The sequence below is a fragment of the Sciurus vulgaris genome (genome assembly GCF_902686455.1).
Source record: "Sciurus vulgaris genome assembly, chromosome: X".
Classification (NCBI taxonomy): domain Eukaryota; kingdom Metazoa; phylum Chordata; class Mammalia; order Rodentia; family Sciuridae; genus Sciurus; species Sciurus vulgaris.
The window spans coordinates 123,823,879-123,844,568 of NC_136471.1; the positions used below are offsets into that span (position 1 = coordinate 123,823,879).

The 20,690-nt window shown below is 43.2% G+C and overlaps 1 protein-coding gene across 2 annotated transcripts in view; it reads left to right on the forward strand.

The window, feature by feature from the left end:
• Positions 1-4,860: 4,860 nt before the first annotated feature.
• The window catches only part of RS1 (retinoschisin 1), a gene marked incomplete at its 5' end in the record, with an annotated part of 28,194 nt that continues 12,364 nt past the window's right edge, over positions 4,861-20,690 (forward strand). The window contains 3 exons of one of the 2 annotated variants that reach the window (XM_079122970.1): positions 4,891-4,942; positions 16,333-16,358; positions 17,231-17,333. In XM_079122970.1, the coding sequence (XP_078979096.1) occupies positions 4,891-4,942; positions 16,333-16,358; positions 17,231-17,333 (181 nt within the window). Of the gene's footprint in view, positions 4,943-16,332; positions 16,359-17,230; positions 17,334-20,690 lie in introns of both variants that reach the window. The other variant, XM_079122971.1, reaches the window with a different exon arrangement.

The window sequence follows — 20,690 nt, forward strand, 5'->3', positions numbered from 1 at the left end:
GGCTAATGGTCCCTACTTTTGAGGAAAAGGTATCCATTTCCTCACTAGCGCACAGACAAAATATGACAAAAGACCAATGCCACATGCAGCCTTTACAGACTTGGGCTTTGCACAATCAGTTATCAGTAGGCTTAATATAAACCCAGGCCTGCCACTCACCAGCTGAAAGGTAACAGGCAAGGCATTCGAACTCTTCAAAGTTGAAAAATGGTGAGAGTAATACTTACCATGGTTACTTCACAGGGCTACTGGCGGGGAATGTAAGTAAAAGTACTTTGTAAGCCACATTGTACTTTCCTAATAATAAACATTGTGACTACACCTTGAGAGGGGAAAGAAGAATAGAACTAAAGTCTCCCTTCTGGTCATAATGGAGAAAAGGAACAAAAGGGGTTTTTTTTTGTTTTGTTTTGTTTTTTTACTAAAGGCAGAAACCTGTGTTGAATGCATTGATGGGTAGCAGCTTCTTTGCTACATGGATTTTAAGTATGGGAATTTGGCCAAAGCTTGCACTTGGCAGACCACCCTTATAGCCAAGGGCAGACATCAAGCTGAAGGGAGAGCAAAGCATTCCCTAGAGACACAAACCAAAACACAACCGGTAGGTACAATTTTAGGGCCATTTCTTGACAACCTTGTTTTGGACTGATAGGGGTTTGGAAACAGGACAAAGTTATCAAGTTTCCCAGCAGTCATTACAGCTCATTGACTAGCAGGAAATGAGGAGCTTTTATGAATTCATTCTCTGGCTAGGAGCTAGCCACTTGTGGTCATCTGAAGGCTCACAGTCTAGGCAACAAGTGCTCAAGAGACCTCCTGAAGTGTCTCAACAAAAAAGGAAGACTGGAAGGGGACCCTGTGATGAAACTGAGGACACAGGAAACTGGGTACTAGATAAACCTGGGCACTAGCTGTAAGCTTGCCTCTGATTAGTTCTATTGGAGAAAAAAATTCACAGGGCAAATAACTGTCTCCATTTTTCTACCTGGAAAATGCGGATAACATTTAGAGCCAGAGGGGAAAGTGGTAGTGTCTACTCCAACCCTTGTATTTCACAGAGGGAAAGTTGAGACTTGGAAGGTGAACTGGCTAGCTCAAGAGAATACAGCTGGTGAGTAGCCACAACAGGACTAAAGTCCAGATCATGACTCCCCCATTAGTGTTCATTCCACCCACCTGTTTCTTTCAGGGGCTTTCTCAGGAAAACGAGTTGGTTGAAGGGAATTGCTTTCCTATAATCAGTATCCTTTACTTCATCATCCTGCCAGCCTCAGAGGAAGAAGCCAGCGAAAAGGACAACTGCCACCTGCAGCTCAAATCCACCTGGGTGCTTAAGATGCACCCCCACGCGTGTTGTAGTGGGTTTTCAAGCTTACAGATGGTGAGCGATCCTATGATGGTGATGAAGAACCATCCAGAAGCCCTGAAGAAGGCAAAATGACACTAACAATGAAAAAAAAAGAATGAGACCATGTGAGAAATCACGTGGGAGCCCTTTGTGGTGAAGGATCACAGCATCTTACAGGAACCACAATTCTAGAAACACAGTTGTAGGGTCAGGAACTGCAATTTGTGCAATTCCACAAGCCCCCCCCCCCCCCCCCCCCCCCCGCTGGATTTAATGCTTCACTATCATCGTTTGAAAATCTTCATAACTTATGAAAACGGGACCTGGCATTTTCATCTTGCACTGAGCACCTGAAATTATGTGGCCGGTGCCATTTCCTCTGGGGCAGCCATAAAAGAGGTGGCCTGTCTACACCAGCACCACCCCTGGCCCAACCCAAAAGAGACCAAAGGAAGGCCTGCGATTTCCATCCCCTCTATGGTTTCTATCCCCTCTATGGAAGGGGGAGAATGCTGGGGAAAGGTTAGAGGACAGTAACATGCCTGTACCCTCGGGTAAGGGGCCCACTAACCAGTGGCCTTTTCCAGCCCAGGATCGATAGATGCCATCATAAAAATGGCGCCCCACCCCAAGCCCCGCGCTGCCTGAATCTTTAACTCAAAGAGATGCTCCCGTCCTCTCTGCTCCAGCCTGGGTGCCTCCAAAGCTGTCAGCAGCGGCAACGTTCTAACTTCTGATGGGGCAAGTCTATCGGGTCACCCAGGCTCAGTTTGCCTGTGGGTAAAATGGGAAAGAACCGATCCCTCACGAGTCCAGCGAAACTGCCAGAAGGAGCAGTGCCCCAGCGGGGCGCACTTCTGCCCGTCCGACCACCTCGCCGACACTTCAGACGAGGGAAAGTCTGGGGGCAGATAATTAGGGGGCCAGCGTTCTCGGCCAGGAAGGGACCGAGTCCCGGCTCAGCCATCGTTACAGAGGGTCAAAAGTCTGAGGTATTGAGCCGGTAAAGCAGCTCAAACTCCGAAGCCGCGGGCTAGAATCCAGGCGCGAATCTTGTGCCTCCGGGGCGGGACCACGGCGGAGGGGCGGGGTTCCGGGGGAGGGGCTGGGTCTGATGTGACTCTAGGAATAGACCACTAACGCGGCCGGTTAGCGTGGAGGTTCCATAGTGTAGTGGTTATCACGTCTGCTTTACACGCAGAAGGTCCTGGGTTCGAGCCCCAGTGGAACCATAGTTAGTAGGAGGCATTCGCTTTTTCCATTGAGCGTTCTGGTTAAAAAGACAAAACAAAGTAAATTAACAACAAAAAAAAGTGTTTTTTTTTCTTCTTTTTTTATTTAAAAAATTTTTGACATGCTTTTTTCACAGAAGCGAAATGACAACACCTCCTGTTCCTTGAGGTCGGGCCGCGAAATAGCCCAGGGTGAAGGCGGCATGGAGCTGTGGTCTCTGCCGGACCCTACCCGACTTCTCCCGGTACTCCCGGGCGCGGCCCTTTCCCTGCAGTTAGGTCAAGCCGGCTCCCCACAAAACCTCCAACTAAAATGTGTCAGTAAGGAAGGTTTATATTTCAGTCAACTTTAAAATACAGAGCAGGGAACAATATAGTCCTTTGCTTTTCAATATAGCAGTGGGGTTAATGGAATAGACATTCGTCCGCTTAATGAATCCATACACAGTATAGAATAAATGTCAGTCTTCTAGACATCCAGTAAGTGCCTGACTGAATGACCAAACATTTGCCTAGCTGCTTTTGTGCTCCTCTTTACTATTTCATTACAGTTTCGTTTATGGGGTGGGGAGAGGTTTTTTGGTTTTGTTTGTTTTGCTTTGTTTTGCTTTTTTTTAAATTTTGGGCTTTCTCGTCTTTGACAAAAGGAATAAGGGAAAGGTGTCCTGGGGCCCTGTGTACTGAGGGTGTGGGTCACAGTTGGGTTGGTGATGGCAAAGAACTAAAAGGGGAAGGGAAAGTTGTGTTTTTCTCAGCATTTTTCCACATAGTTTTGCTTATACAGTGTATACATTCCTTTTTGTAACTCCAGAGTATGACATGGGGCTGGGGTTGTGGCTCAGTGGTAGAGTGTTTGCCTAGCACATGTGAGGCACTGGATTTGATTCTCAGCACCCTATAAAAATAAAAAAGGGTATTATGTCCACCTACACCCCCCCCCCCCCAAAATGTGATTTTTCCAATCAATGTAATTCTCCTTCAAAAATCATCTTAACCATTAGGTGTACAACTCTTATGTACTATTCACATTGGTATGTTAAACCTATTCACATTGTTGTGAAACAGATCTCCAATACTTTTTCACTTTGCAAAACTGAAGCTCTGTACCCATCAATCAACCACTCCCTTTTTCCTTCCATCAATTTTTTAGTGGGGGTGGGGAATATGAATCCTGGACTAAGCACACATTTTTACCATTAACCACACCTCTAACTCCCTATCAACCCTATTCTTAATGGCTACGTAATAATGATAGGTAAGTATGGCAGGCACTGTTCTAAGTGTTCTGTTTTGTCTTGCTGTACTGGGTATCAAATCTAGGGTCTTGCATATGCTATAGCAAAGCCCTAGCACTGGACCACCCCCCTAATCCATCTATTCTGAGTATTTTGTGTATATCATCACTCCCCACTGCCACCCATACTGGGAATTGAACCCAGGGGCACTCTACCACTGAGTTATGTCCCAGTCCTTTTTATTTTGAAACAGCATCTCACTAAGCTGCTGAAACTGGCCTAAAACTTGTGATCCTCCTGCCTCAGCCTCCTGAGTAGTAGGATTACAAATGAACACCACCAGATATTATTCCATTTAAGAAAAAAAAAAAACTGTATGAATGAGACATTATTATCATCATATGGATGAGAAATTCACCCTGAGTTCACACCACAACAAATGAAAGAACTGGGATTTGCACCCAGTCTAGCTTGGAAATGCATGTTCTTAACTCTCCCCAGCTTCAATGCCTTTCCTAATTTGCTTAACCAGTCCCCTAACCTTGCACATTTTGATTGTTTTCAAATTTATTATTATAAGTAACACACCATTGCACATCTTTCTGTGTAACTGCCCCCCCACACACCAAATTTAGTATTTTCCTGAGTGAATAGTATGAACATGATGCCAAGTTGCTTTATGAGAGGGAAATCTGTGCCATTCTCATCCCATTCAAGAAAGTTAGTACTTATTTGGCAGGAAATTGCTCAAGGTCACCCACTAGAAGATAATAGCAGAGAATAGATTAAGAGCTGAGTCTTAGGATTCTAGTTTCTATTTCCCTCCATTCCTTCCCTTGCATTTAAAGATAGGATAAAATCAGTATCTTCCTTGTTAAACCAACCTCGGTTGACAGTATTGAGACTTCCTTGTTGAGGCAGGTAACTATGTGGGTTAACTTGATGGGACTCAGCCAAAACCTAAGAACTAAATGGAATAAGATGCTTAATGAGGCTGGTGCTCAAGTTAATCTCCTACTCCTGGGCAAGCTCCCCACTTCAGTAAGGTAGAGCTGCCGCCAAGGACGAGGGGAAAATGCCACGCAAGATAGAAGGCTTCTTGTTATTACTTCTCTTTGGTTATGAAGGTATGTGTTATTCAACCATTGGCATACTTAATGATACATAATAATACAATTTAATTTATAATATAGTTGATAAATAGAAATACAACCTGAATAATGCAAAAATCACTAATTAACCACACATGTTAATTAAGGTGTTTTAATGAACAACAGTTGTCTTTGTGCGGCTATGATTGTCATTGTCTTGCACTGGCTTGCTTGCTTTTTTTTTTTTTTTTTTTGGTATTAGGAATTGAACCCAGTGGAGCTTTGCCACTGAGCTCTGCTACCAGCCCTTTGTATTTTTTATTTTGAGACAGTCTCTCTAAATTACTGAGGCTGGCCTCAAATTTGCCATCTTCCTCTCTCAGCTTTCCAAGTTGCTGAGATTACAGGCATGCACCACCATGCCCAGCTTGCCACTGGCTCTCTGGTTCTGTGAGGAGCCTTCTAAAATTCAAAGGATGTTTAAAATCCAACAGAAAGAAGAAAGGGTCTCAGAAATCATATAAAGTAGCTACAAATTGTAATAATTAATGAGAAAGCATGCTATATTCTACAATAGTTTTAGGAATCAGAGTTAGAGTAATTGTAGAATTTTAATCTTCCAAACTGGTATGCTAGGGTAGAGGAGGATGCTATTAATAATTCTGCTGGGACAACAGGTGTAAACCAGGACTGCCCCGGGCAAATTGGGACGTAAGGTCACCCTAGTTTAAATATGGATTAACATAACACGCCAAGTACCACTGGAATCTAATAAAAAGCATAATCCAACTGAGAGTTCAGAAACCCCAAAGACTCAGTACACTCTGTCATTTTAAAATTTCTAAGTGTAACCCTGGCTGGAGTGATATGCTTGAATAAGAAAAAACTAAAGTCAAGTCTCTAAAATGTCATCCAATTGAACTTTTAAATTCTCTCTCAATCTTAGAAATAATCCTCTCATATCTCTCTCAGTTCTGAAGTATCCATCCCCTCCGAACTCCTTGGTTCATTTGGATAATAGAAATTGAACATCTTCTCTGTAGTCATTGTGTATCTGTAAGTTTTATAGGAGATAAATAAAGAGGGCAGAGAGGAGGAACTCCCTCTACTCTGCAAGTAACCTGGTAGACAAGATGAAACACACAAGTAGCATCAGGATTCCTGGTTGACATCATTTTCCTTCCTACTCTTCCACTGTATTTTATTGATAGAGTATCCACTTTCATGAATCCCCAGTCTTGTGACTTTAGTTTATTTAGTCACATTTCTCAGGATTTGAAAAGACTTGAGAAGACATAATGCCAAAGTCATTTTGCAAACCCCAACATATATTTCTAAGTAGAGATTGTTTTGACCAATTTTCTGTTGTTGGATTTTCCCCCTTGCAATTCAGAGGCAGCAACTTGTTCCAATAACTTTTGATTCCTCGGTACCTAGCATAAAACCCAGGGCTTTGTGCGTGCAAGGCAAGCGCTCTACCACTGAGCTACATCCCCTTGTCCCAGTAATTCTTAATGCTTTAAGATGCTTTGGGGATTTTGTTGTTTTTCCTTTACTCCTCGCTCTTTGCTCAACAAGATCTTAGTAGAGTCAAGGCTTAGATCCACATACTCAGGATTCTCAGACATCTACGGGGCTCACCCTTAGATTTCTCCTTTTCATGGTTGACATGGAGATTCATTCATTCATTTGTTTCTCTGTCCATGAACCCAGGGTTGAGTATGTGCTGTGGGGCAAACATTTTGAAACAAGTTGACATACAGGTCTGATTCTGTTGCTTTCACAGTGCCAAGTCTGACAACCCCGCTCCTTGACCCCCCAAATGGAAAGAAGTCCTCTAAGAGTTTACTAGTCCATTTTAGAATGAGGCCTAGATATCAATAAAATGGGAGGTACAAGGATAGCACCCTCTCTCATTCTATAGCTTACTAATTTTTATGCATGGTTGGGGAGCTCCAGAAATGACCAGAAAGAGCAGAGATACCATCTGTTCAGGTGGAAGGGAATATGGTCAGGTGAAAAGCCTTGAGAAACCTAAATGTACTTACCCACCTAATCCAGGCCCTCCATCTTCACACCACCTGGAAGGAAACCAGCCAGCCAAAAATGGCCGTTGTGGCTTGGCAACCTCCTGCATGCTCTACTGTGAGTCAGAGGGACGCTCCAGGAGACAGGAAAAATACAGGACACAATCACTGTACTAAATCAGTTTATAATCCAGATGGAGACATGGCCAACACACATGGGAAAGATGCGTTCCATTGCATAACTGGGAACCTGAAGACAAAGCTTCCTTGTCTAATGTACTCTTTGCCCTTTGTTCTTCTACTGTGGTGGCTCCTTTATGCTGTGAAATGGGGTAAATGGATTGACTTTGCTTATGCAGTGGAGGTTCATTTGGGAATGCACATATCCTCATAGCAAGGTCCCATCTATATCACAGAACTCTTAAGATTCTTTTTATCTTCCATTGCACATTTTGGATTCTATGCCAATATGATTTTTAAAACATCTATCCTATTAAAATACATTAGTCCATGACTTGGTCATGTTTATTGTATAAAAACAACAACAAAACTGTCCAACCCCATCTTCCACATGAATGTGTCCCCTTTGCTGGTGTGCCAGCTATCAGGGATTGCAGATTTTTGTGAAAAGCAGGTTTATTGAGATGTAATTTGCATACCATTAAAGTCATCCTTTAATAGGGTGCAATTCAATCATTTTTAATATGTTGACAGATTTGTGGCACACACAATCTAATTTTAGAGCATTTTCATCACCCCAAACATTAACCAATCACTCCCCAGTCTCCCCAACTTCCCTCAGCCTTCAGCAACCACAAATCTAGTGTCTCTGTAGATTTGCCTCTTCTGGACAAAACATTAAAATGGAATGGTGTGACACGTGGTCTTTTTGTCTTTTGCTTAGCATATGTCTTTGAGGCTCATATGTGTTGAAGCATGAACAATAATAGAATTACATATGAATATGCCTGTTGCTGAAAATAGTAACACATTCACAACAGGAGCAATTGCCTTCTTTCTTCTTCCCAAGAGAAACATTACTGCAACCCATTGTGTTTCTCCTGTGTCTTATTCTTGTTTCTCAAGTAGATTAGGAGCTGGTTACACGGTTTTTATCATTCATGCCTTTATGCTTTTCTCCTGGGCTTCACCTGTTGCCATGGGAAAGGATGCTCTGTATTTAGTGATACCCAATCAGAGAAACTAAAATAGTCTATGTGTGTCTCTAACGCACTCTTTTCTCTTGCAAGGGATTTTTGGAGAACCAGGCATGCCTTCTTTGGATTTTCTTGCTGTGGGAACAAGGCTTTGCAACTACATAATCAAAGTCTTTTACTATGTTCCTTTTAAGGCTGATATTTTTTTTTCTCATTCCAACAATGTTACTTTCTGATATGATAATTGTTATAGTCAAAAAATGCTTTTGCGCTGGTTCTTTAGCTTTTTGTGTGTGTGTGTGTGTGTGTGTGGTTAAATCACTTAGGGGGACTGCAGCAGCCATGTCGTTGCTCCCTTGGTGACAGCGTTTCCTGTAAAATACTTGTTGTTCCTTCTTTCTCTGCTCATTTCCATAAGGATCTGGCACCTCAGCGTCCCATGCTGCCTACAGACAAATGCTTTCTGTGGAGGGGACCCTGGGAGTAAAGAAAGGCAAGAAACCAGCCCCAAATCTGCTGGCACAGGAACTGAATGTGAAGGCAGGCCTTCTTTTCCGGCCTCTTGCTCTCCACAGGTAGACTGAAGCTGAGTCCCCACATACACCTGTTTTCCTTTTTGCCTTTGGCTTCATTTCTGCAAAATGTGGAAACTGCTCCAGGACCTACCAATGAACATGGAGGAATACAGAAGTCCCTGATAGCCATATTGTTAAGTCTTATTTGAACCCTGGGTTTGTTCAACTGTACCTGATTAGACCCTCTTCAGTGACAGATGTGGCCTCTGAAATTGATTTAGTTATTAAAGACAGAACATCAGTGATCAACACCCATCACCTTTGGTCCCCCATCCAAAGACAGTCTTGATCCCTCTTCTCTTTTTTTTTGTGGGGGGTGGGGGGCTAGGGATTGAACCTAGGGGTGCTTAACCACTGAGTCACATCCTCAGCCCTGTTATTTTTATTTTGAGAGAAGGTCTTGCTAAGTTGTTCAGGGCCTTACTAAATTGCTGAGGTTGGCTTTGAAACTTGCGATCCTCCTGCCTCAGCCTCCCAAACCCCTGGATTAGGGAGCCATTGGGATTACAGGCTTGTGCCACCACCCCCAGCCACACCCAGCATCTCTTGAGGATCAGCTAGAGCAGAGTACTTCCTGAATTTACAACCCCCAAGTCAACCAGATGCTAATTGCTCATGTACTCTGCATTTGTTGATGACCAACTAAGGGACTGAGGTTATGCGCTTATGTAGACATTAACTCTGAAGAGCTCAGAGCACCACCCTGCCTTTCTGGGCTTCCCCCTGAGCTCCAAAAGCTTGTATCTAGCTGTCCACTCAATCTTAACATAGGGGTGTTCCTTAGGCCTCTCAGATTTACTGTGTCCCAAATGCAGCATCCTCTACCCCATCCTCCCCAAATCCCCGTCCCTCCTGGAATATCCTCCCCTTTAGTAAACTGCATCGCTATGGTTCCATTGCTCAGGCCTCAAGCTTCTCTTTCTTTCACACGGCACATATAATCTATCACCGAATCCTTTTGGCACAATGTTCTAAATACAGTCAGCAGCCGGCCACCTCTTAACACCTCTGTTGCCACTACCCTGGGTCAACTCTGGCCTGGAGGACTGTATTTGCCTCACAACTGATCTTGTTTCTATCCTTAACCCAACCAGCCTGGTCTACAATGTGGTGCTAAAGGAAGCCTTTGAACCCAGAGCCAGTCATGTCCCTCCTCTCCCCAGCTCCCTCCAATGTCTTGCTCAGGCTAAATGCCTAAGTCCTCCGTCACATGGCCCCCTCCTTGGCTCTTCCCTGAACTCATCTCCTCAAACTTTCTATGCTCTGGTTTCAACCTCAGGATCTCCCCGTTCTTTCAAGAACACGCCAAACACACATCCACCTCAAAGGCGTTGCACTTGCTCCCCCTCTGTACCGAATGCTTTGCCCATAGGCATCCCACTTTTTCGGGTCTTTGCTCCAACATCACCTTTCAGTGAGGACTTCTCTAAGCCAAAAAGGGCCAGCCCCTGTCCCTCCACTTCCCTGCTTGATTTTTTTTCCATAGCAGTCATCGTTATTGCACATGCTATATATTTTATTTGTTGGTCCATTCATTAATCCATCCCCTCCAACACACACACACACTGAGGCAGGTGCCCTATGAATACAGGTGTTTTTTCCTCTTCCATTCTACTATCTTTCTGGGCCTGGAATATAGCAGACACTCAATAAATATTAGCTGAATGAATGAATGCTTTGGAGCAGATCATTATCAGTTATCTTTTATATCAAATTCTATGAACCTACAGGGGCTTATAAACCTGTGAACCAGATGCAAACAAAGGCCAGAGCAAGGGCTGAGTTGGGGGACAGGAAAGGAGATAAGCAGGCAGAGAAGTTGCTGGGGACAGAGGGAATTTGAAGAAAAAAAAAAAAAAATTCTGTCGGGCATGGTGGTGCATGCCTATAATCCCAGCGGCGCCGGAGGCTGAGGCAGGAGGATCACAGATTCAAAGCCAGCCTCAGCAAAAGCAAGGCACTAAGCAACTCAGTGACTCTAAATAAAATACAAAATAGGGCTGGGGATGTGATTTAATGGTCAAGTGCCCCTGAATTCAATCCCCAGGACCAAAAAAAAAAAAAAAAAAAAAAAATGCTATGAACAAGGGAATAAAGTACAGAGTACAGAAGATAAGTTTGGAGGTGTGTTTTTATGTTCATTTTAGGGATGAAGAAATGGAGAGATACTACTGAATATCAGAGGTGGCACTCACACCTGGGCAGAGTGACCCACCAAAGAGTTTGAGCAGGAAGAATTTCATTATGTCACATTGGCAGCAAGGAGAATGGATGAGGCAGCAGCTGTTGTTAGCAGCAAGAGTATCCAGGGGAGCCAGGTGTGGTGGTACACACCTGTAACCCCAGGGGGTCCCAGTGGCTTGGGAGGCTGAGGTAGGAAATTGCAAGTTCAAAGCCAGCCTCAGCAACTTAGCAAGGTCTTAAGCAACTTAGCAAGATTGTGTCTGAAAATAAAATATTAAAAGGGCTGGGGATGTGCTCCACGGTTAAGTGCCCCCTGCGTTTAATGCCCAGTACAAAAAAAAAAAAAAAAAAAAAAAAAAGTACCCAGAGGGGGCAGCCTTAAAAAAGCAGGAAGTGGAATGAAGGGGACAGAAAACCCTCAGTAGCCATTGGATGTGGGAGTTTAGGAGGCTAGGACAAAACCCAGGTCTCTGAGTAGGGTTAGGTGGAGCTCATCAGCAGGATAAGAAATGGTGAAAGAACAATCTGAAGAAGGAGATATGTACGTTCAATTAAAAAAAAATCCAGCCAGGCGCAGTGATGGCACATGCCTGTAATCCCAGTGGCTCAGGAGGCTGAGGCAGGAAGATTGTGAGTTCAAAACCAGCCTCAGCAATTTAGCAAGGCCCTAAACAACTTAGTGAGACTCTGTCTCTAAAAAAATACAAAAATGGGCTGGGGATGTGGTTCAGTGGTCAAGTGCCCCTGGGTTCAATCCCTGGTACCCACAAAACAAAACAAAAAATCCTTCTCCACTGGGCACAGTGTGCATGCCTGTGATCGCAGCAAATCAGGACGCTGAAGCAGGAGGATCACAAGTTGGAGGCCGTGGGCAAGGCCCTCAGCAATTGGCAAGACCCTGTCTTGAAATAAAAGGGCTGGGGATGTATCTCAGTGGTAAAGCATCCCTGAGTTCAATCCCCAGAACAACAACAAATCCTCATTGTATAACATAAACACAAACAAGCACATATAAATGTACAGCTCAGTGAATTTTCACCACTGAGCACACCCATGGAACAAGCATCCAGGTCAAGTAACAGATCTTGACCAGCCCCCCAGTGAGCTTCCTACCCACCACTGCCTGCCCCAAGTGCAACCAGTATCCTAATATCTAATGGCATGGATTATTTTTGTCTGTTCTTATACTTTTTAAAAAATATACATTTTTTAGTTGTCAATGGATGTTTATTTTATTTATTTATAGGTAGTGTTAAGGATCAAACCCAGTGCCTCACACTGGGCGAGTGCTCTACCACTGAGCTACAAGCCCAGCCCCTGTACTTACACTTTTAAAAACAGATTCACATGGTATATCTGCTTCAGCATCTGACTTCTCACTCAAGTGTGAGATGTATCCATATTGTGTCATGTAGTTACAGAGTATCAATTTTCATTGTAGTATAGTATTCCATTGTATGACTATGCCATGATGTATTCACTCTACTCTTGATGGACATATGAGTTTTTCCAGTGTGGGGTATTACAAATAACTGCTACAAATCATCTCGTACATGCTTTTGATTTTCTGGAGAATACGTGTATGCATTTCTGGTGGGTAACCAGTTAGGAGCTGAATCACTGGGATATAGGGCACATATATGTTCAGCTTTAAATTGCCAAACTGAGCTGGGTGCGGTGGTGCATGCCTATAATCCCAGTGGCTCAGGAGGCTGAGGCAGGAAGATTGTGAGTTCAAAGCCAGCCTCAGCAACTTATTGAAGCCCTAAGTAACTCAGTGAGACCCTGTCTTTAATAAAATATAAAAAAGGGCTGAGATATAACTCAGTGGTTAGGTGCCCCTGGGTTCAATTCCCATTACCTAAATAAATAGCCAAACTGTTATCCAAAGAGGTTAAACCACCTCATGCCCCCAACAGCAACATATGAGAGTTTGGGTTACTCTCTGACCTTCCTTGCCAACACTTGGGTGGGTCCAGTTTTAGAGAGCAAAGGACACCTACAGGGAGTTACCCAATCAGTCGTTCAACGCAAGAGTATGAACTGAATTTAGCACCATTTATGGGTGGGTGGACTAAGTCAAGCTCTCAATGGAAGCTGAGGAGGTTTATCCAGAGAGTAGAAACAAAATGGAAACGTGAGGCACTGACAGCACCCAACACAGCAGTGTGAAGACAGAAGGTCAGTGTTGGGAAGAAGTCATTGGACTTGAAAATAAGTTATTGGTAACTTCTTTTGCCAGCACAGAGCTTCGTACCACAGACCTGTTCTGTTTAGTCAGCTGTAACACAGTATGTAACCTAGATGATTTATAACAATAGAAATGTATTCCTCAGAGTTCTGGAGGCTGGAACGTTGAAGGCACCAGCAGATTTCATGTCTGGTGAGGGCCTGCTTTCTGGTTCATAGGTGATACCTTCTCACTGAGTCCTCACATGGTAGAAGGGGCAAGCTAGCTCTCTGGGGACTCTTTTATAAGAGCAGTAATGCCATTCATGAGGATAGAGCCCAATTACTTCCCAAAGGCTCTGCCTTCTAATGCTCTCCCATTGATAAATAGGTTTCAACATGTGAATTTGGGAAGGTCACAAACTTCCAGACCATAGCAAGTACTAAGGCAGACTTCCTCCAAGATGGCTCTCCCTAACCTTCAATGCTACCAGGCAGGGTCAATTTGACCCATAGTAGATGAATAACCAGTGGAACAAGGGCCTAGGAGAGACAGGAGAGTGGTGGCTGCAGGTGTAGCTGGCCCTGAATCTTCCTTGACTCCCAATCGCAGCCTATGCATGACATGAAATGTCACTTTGCGAGTTGTTCAGTGATCTTCTCCACATTCCCAAGCCCCTTGTCAGCACAGTGAGGCTTCCATGTCAGAAGGCTCATGCCCTACTTGAGTGCCAGACTCAGAGTGGACACACCAAAGTGGTCACAGAATGGGTAAAAATATATTTTTTCAATGATAGCTTTTATCATTGTGATGGAAGAGATGAGACATTCCTTTACTCACAATCTGAAAGCTTTTTGTAGGCATCAGATTCACTTTTTAAATAGCCAAGTAGTTAAAGGGAGGACTTTTAGTTCCCATTTTCTACACTCAGGTTTTGTCTGACATTTTTATAATAGGTACATGTTGTTTTTATAATCAGAAAAGAAATAAAGGAAATTGGTCAAAAATGGGAAATGGAGCTTTGGTGCTAACCCAGAGAAAATTATTTTTTCCTCAGTCATTGTAAGGTTATAGCTGAGACTCCCTATAACAAAGATAGATCAATAAGAGAAAAGCATACAAATTTATTTACTAAGTTTGATATGGCACAGGAGCAGTCAGACCCAGGGCGAGGAGTGCGGCAGTGGTAGAGCTCTTGCCTAGCATACTCAAGGCTCTGAGGACCATTCCCAGAAATACAAAAAAAGACCCAGTGGTGCACACCTATAATCCCAGCAGCTCAGGAGGCTGAGGCAGGAGGGTCATGAGTTCGAAGCCAGCCTCAGCCACTTAATGAGGCCCTAAGCAACTTAGCAAGACCCTTTCTCAAAATAAAAAATTAAAAGGGCTGGGGATGTGGCTCAGTGGTTAAACATCTCTGGGTTTAATCCCTGGTACCAAAGAAAAAAAAGAAAGAAATAGGGAAGTTTGTGTATTTGTATGAACAGTCATGCAGAAGTATAATTAGAAAACAAAAAGATATAATGGTAATAAATTGGGGGGAACTTAGCAAGGACTATTCAGATTCTTCTTGGTATCCCCATTTGTGACATTACTTCCTTCTGGGTACAGGGCAGAACACCTGTCAGATGGTGACCTTCCTAGGACTTATGGCCTGCTTCAGAGAAGAAGGGGCAAGGCAAATTCCAGTCCCTATAGCCCACTTCAGGGGAAAAAGGCATGAGAATTTCTGTGACTCACTTCAGGAGCAAAGGGGCAGGAGAAGATCAATGGCACCTTCCCGCTTCTATAGTTTTCTCAATTTCCTTCAGCTTACTCAATCTACCAAGGGATCATATTTGTGGGTAGTGTTTCCTGAGCCCCTTCGGAGCTTTAAATGAGCACTGTCCAATGGAACTTTCTGTGATGATGAAAATGTTCTGCCTCTGTGCTGTCCAGTACAGTAGCCCATATGGCTGTTAGTCACTTGAAATATGGGTAGTTCAATTAAGGAATTGAATTTTTTTATTTTTTATTTTTTTAGCTATAGATGGACACAATACCTTTATTTTATTTTTATGTGGTACTGAGGATTGAACCCAGTGCCTCACACATGCTAGGCAAGTGCTCTACCACAAAGCTATAACCCCAGTCCAAGGAATTGAATTTTTAATTTTGTTAATTAAAATTAATTGTTACTGGATTTTGTTTTTGTTTTTCTTTTTGGCAACTAGGGATTGAACCCAGGGATGCTTTCCCACTGACCCACATCCCTAGCCCTTTCAATATTTTTAGTTTTGAGACAGAATCTCACTAAATTGCTGAGGCTGGCCTCAAACTTGCAATCCTCCTGCTTCAGCCTCCAGAGTCTCTGGGATTGCAGGTATGCACCACCTCACCCTGGCAATTTGAATTACTTTAAATTCCAATGCCCACATGGAAATAGTTGCTACTGCAGTGGGCAGTGCAGCTTTAATCGGTTTATGCTAATATACACAAACTCTTTTCCTACTTAATTGTATACTCGTTCTCTTTATTTGTACCCCAGGGATGATAGTTTATATGTTAGTTTTGTGTTAAATTTTATACCCTTTCAATTTTCCCACATTGTTATACAGTATCTATACTTTAATCGTGGCTCTTTGTCAATTGTAGAAAAACTTAAAAAAGAATTTCCAAACAATGTCCCAATCCTAAATAATCTCAATGTGACATGGTGAGGGAACTGGGTATCAACTCCTGAGTAGTATATTAGGCAGACACCAGGAATGAGGAGGAGGAGGAGGATGAAAACCTAATAAGAGAAAACCTCATGCTGTTACTGTTAAGTGGAAAAGGAAAGCAAGATACAACATTGTTTAGAAAGCAGCTTGTCAAATATGTTTAAAAAAATACACATGAAAGGGCTGGGGAGCTCAGTGGTAGAGCGCCTGCTTAGCATGCATGAAGCCCTGGGTTCAATCCCCAGCACAAAAGAAAAAGGAAAAAAAGAAAAATGACTGGGAAGATTTACACTAAACATTGTTGCCTTTAGTGAAGAGAAATATAGATGATCTCCCCTCCCCTGCATGGCTATATTAATATATTTTCCAAAATTCCATAATGAACAAAAATAGTAATTAGCATTCTGTTCTGTTTTACTTTACTGTCCCTAGTTTCTCGGCATCTATGAATGTTTTTCCTGGCAGATAGGTACTTAGCTTGACTTCTTCTAGAAGGAGCTTTGATAACCTTCACATGACTATTTTCATTTCACATCTATGTAATGAATGATATTGTCAAATTGCTTTTTCTTTTCTTAATTTCATTTTTCCTGTCTTATTCTTTCACTCAGCCACACTGGGATTGTCATCTACAGAGGTATGTCATAGTTAGAAGACTGGAATTTACATGGACATTGCTTTTGAGGTCCCCAGTGACCCATTACTGGAGATTAAACCCAGGGGAACTTACCACTGAACTACCTCCCCAGCCCTTTTTATTTCTTATTTTGAGACAACATCTCCCTAATTACTGAGGCTGGCTTCAAACGTGAGATCCTCCTGCCTTGGCCTCCTGAGTTGCTGGGATTATGGACATGTGCCACTGAACCCAGCCTGCTTTCTAAATTTTCTTAGAGAAGATTAATATATAGGACTATCACATTATCCCCACTCTGGTGCTGGGGATGGACCCGGGGTCTTACACATGCCAATGCAAGAACCCTACCACTGAGCCACACCCCCAGCAAGATTGGTGTTTTAATGAGAGAATAACAGTAAACCAGATCTTAAATCAGAATGCCCAATTTTTAATCTTAGTGCCTTTATGTATTTTAATTGTGGGGCTGGGAGTTGATCCCAGGGCCTCCCACATGCTATGCAAACACTCTACCCCTGAGCTACATTCCCAAACCAAATCCAGTACCTTTAAAAATTGGATCCCTAGATAGGAACCTACAGGATATGTAAAAAGTCCAACTTTGTATTGGGGCTCCCCAAGCCCTCAGAGGACATGTCTGAGAGATTATTAGCTGGTCACCCATGGTTGCAGACATTTGCTTATTTAAAATCAAAGATGAGTGGCAACTGTATGTATTCAGGCTGGTAACAATTTTGCCACTGTAACAAAACACTCACAGACAATATGTAAGGAAAGAACATGATCTTTGAAAATAAGCTTTCCATGGGCACTGACCACACTTGCCTTTGCCTGTGACTTTTCTAACTTCCTGTCCCTCTGGTTGCCTGCAGGATGACGGTGAGGACCCCTGGTACCACAAAGCATGCAAGTGTGATTGCCAAGGAGGAACAAATTCTCTGTGGAATGCAGGCTCTACCTTAGACTGCATACCAGGTGAGTGTCCCTCTTCTTGGTTCGCCATATTGGAATAGTCCTCAAAAACACCCTATTGCTTCTTTCAGTCTGGCTAAATTAAATTATTTCCCTCCCAGCAACACCCTGTTCTAGGTTCTTTTTTTTTTTTTGGTACCAGGGATTGAACTTGAACTCAGGCACTCAACCACTGAGCCCCATCCCTAAGTCCTATTTTCTATTTTATTTAGAGACAGGGTCTTACTGAGTTGCTTAGCGCCTCACTTTTGCTGAGGCTGGCTTTGAACTCTGGATCCTCCTGCCTCAGCCTGGGGTACTGGGATTACAGGCATGTGCCACTGTGCCCAGCTGCTCTGGGTTCTTTCCAGCGCTTTACACTGGCCACTGCTCCGACAGACTACACTGATGTCATTGTCCAAAAACAGCTTCCAGGATCTCTACCTGGGACCTAACTTTCAATGAAATTGATTAATGGAACTGACTGAAAATAAATCCATGGTAAGGAGCATGGGATTTTGAGAAGAGTACAAGGCTTTAGGACTAGAAAGGTCAGAATTAGAATCCTGACCACATCACTTCAGAACTCTGGGACTGCCACTTGGTACTTTTTCTGTGGAATGGAGAGGAGAACACTGTGCCTGGATATTCAGTGCTCACCAAAACAACCATGTGCTGCTTCCCTCACATTTTCCAGCCTCCTGGCAGCCAGGTGGTATCACATGAGTAGTGGCAGCCAAGGTGAGCAGGCCACTTCTCCAATGAGGCATCACAAGGCTAGCATTCAACTTTCTGGCTCTCCCTTTCCCTGCCATGAAAACAACTGTTGAGATAGTGGGGGTTTTTTGTTTGTTTGTTTGTTTGTTTCAGCCTGGTCCCTGGATGAGTAAGTAGAGCAGAATCCCCTGCCTACCCACAACAGATGTCACCTAAGTGAAAAATGTACCTGTTTATGTGAAGCCTCTGAAATTTCTGGGACAATTTGCTCTGTACCTAATGTAGCCTATCCTAATATGAATGCCTTTCTCTAAGACAGGGGTCAGCGTACTTTGTCCATAAAGGACCAAATAGTAAATGTTTGTGGCTTTGTGGGTCAAATGGTCTCTTTCTGAAGTATTCAATTCTGCCATTATAGTTTGGAAGCAGCCATATACAATATGTAAATGTATGAACATGGCTGTGTTTCAGCCAAAACTTTATTTGTAAAACAGGCAGTGAGGTAGGCATATAGCTCAATGGTGGAGCACTTGGCTAGCATGTGCAAGGCCCTGGTTCCATCCCCAGCACCCCAGCACCACAGATTTGGCTCAAGGGACCTAGTTTGCTGACCCTTGCTCTTAGGGGTTGTTATGAAGAATAAATGAGGCATCTCAGGATCCTGGGTTGCACTTGGCAAACTGAACTTTGTGTGTGATGGCGTGTGTGGGAGCTGGGACTTGGGCACGCTACCACTGAGACAGATCCTTCAGCCAAGTTATAGCCTTTAATAAAAGTCTGTCCTTCCTCTTTCTCCCCACTTCTCCACTTCTGCCTCCTTGGGAAGGTGCTCATGCTCTGAAGAAGAATTGAGCAAGTTTTCAGAGGCTTGGGCAGTCCCAGCTAATATTTCCATTTCTGGGGGACCTATTTTTCACCTATTTTACATGAAACTGGCCTTGCCACTATCTGCAGTTAGGACATTGCTCTGCAACCTCATTCACTTTACTTAAATGCCTGAGTAGCTCCACTCATTGTCTGTGAGCCTCTTCTCATTATTTCATTAAATTTGCATTAAAATAGTGAATCACAGAGCAGGAGGGATTAGGTACAAAGACTTCTATTGCCCCACTTTTCCTATTTACTAAAAGGAATAGGAAGTGGATTCCTAACTGGTTTGTTGCCCAGGAGAAGACTGGGGCCCTGAGAGGAAAGCAGGCAGGCTGTTTAGCTCATGGGCTTTTCCTATGGGAGGTCCTATTGTGCTCCCTGGTAGGAACTCCTGCAGCCAGTTAATGTTGCTGTAATTGAAGGGCCCTCCTTAATAATCCATTTCTAAATCAATTTAAACCTCTTTCATCATGTGCCTATTAGGTGCAAGGCACTATTAAAAAGACAGAAATGAAGGTCTTGACTCCACCTTGGAGAGAAGGAAATATTTCAGTGGAAAGAAATATTTTTTTCACTAGAGACATGAGACCTACTGAAATTCCACTTCAAGAAAGTTCTAAGAAGAAATTGGAAAGAGATAATTTATGTGGATTGGCTGCACTGACCCCATCAAAACTGTAAAACAGATGGGCCTAATGTTAGAGGAATATAAAGAGAACCCTCGTCCCCCAAGCTGTTTCCCCTGCACAGTTGACTTGAACTTGAAGTTCTAAAAACGAGAAATATTTTAGCTTAAGTGTTCTCTCCCACTGTTTGTTTTTTCTTTTCTTTCTTTGTGTTGGTGGGAATGGCAGCCAGGGCTTCATGCATGCTAGACAAGTGCCCTACCACTGAGACACATCCCCAGCCCTTATTTTTGTTTTTTTCTAATAGCAAAGGTATTTTCAGGGAGGAAAAACAAAACAAAAACAAACGAACAAAAAAACAAAACCCACAGTCTCAGTGTTAAGTGGTTGATTCTTTGTGTTAATTGGTTCTTTCATGAATGAGATGATTCAGGGTACCAGGACTAGCCACGGCTTCCAGAAGTTACTTGCCCATCCATGCCTCAGATTCTCATTGGAGTATCAAGAATTCTGCTTGGTCTCTCTGGATCCTGAGATAGAGTGCTTCCACCAGGGATGGCCTTAAGAGAGATGAAGAACCTAGAAAGCAGAGAAGGACAGGGGGTCACTCAGACCTTGGGGGTTGGAAGACACAGGTGCACACTGGTTGTTAATGCCTGGGGGCCCCACACATGGAACAGAAGGCCAGGTGTATTATGGCCGCCTAAGCTTCAGCTAAAGCTATTAAAAAGGTTAACACTGCCTTTTCCACAGTTGAGCCAAGATTACCCTGGCCCTGTGAGAGTGGGGTATAGGGTAGGGAAGGTACTCAAAAGTATAAGAATTCCAGTGGTTTGCTAACACTTTAATTCTAGATTTTATATTCTATAATATATTTAAGCATGTAATCTGTTCTATAAATATTCAGTGTATTTTATTCTATATTCTACTATATTGTCACATATATTCACGTCTAACATATAACAATAATATTCACAGCTCTCTGGAATCTCTTCCCAAGAATATCCCTGAACTGTTTTTTGTTGCTGTTCATTTGTTTTGTTTCCATTTTTGTTTTTTTCTGGCACTGGGAAAGGAACTCTGGTGTGCCATTCCACCACTAAGCCACGCTCCAGTCCTTTTTTTTTAAATTTAGAGACAACAGGGTCTCACTAGGTTGCCCAGGCTG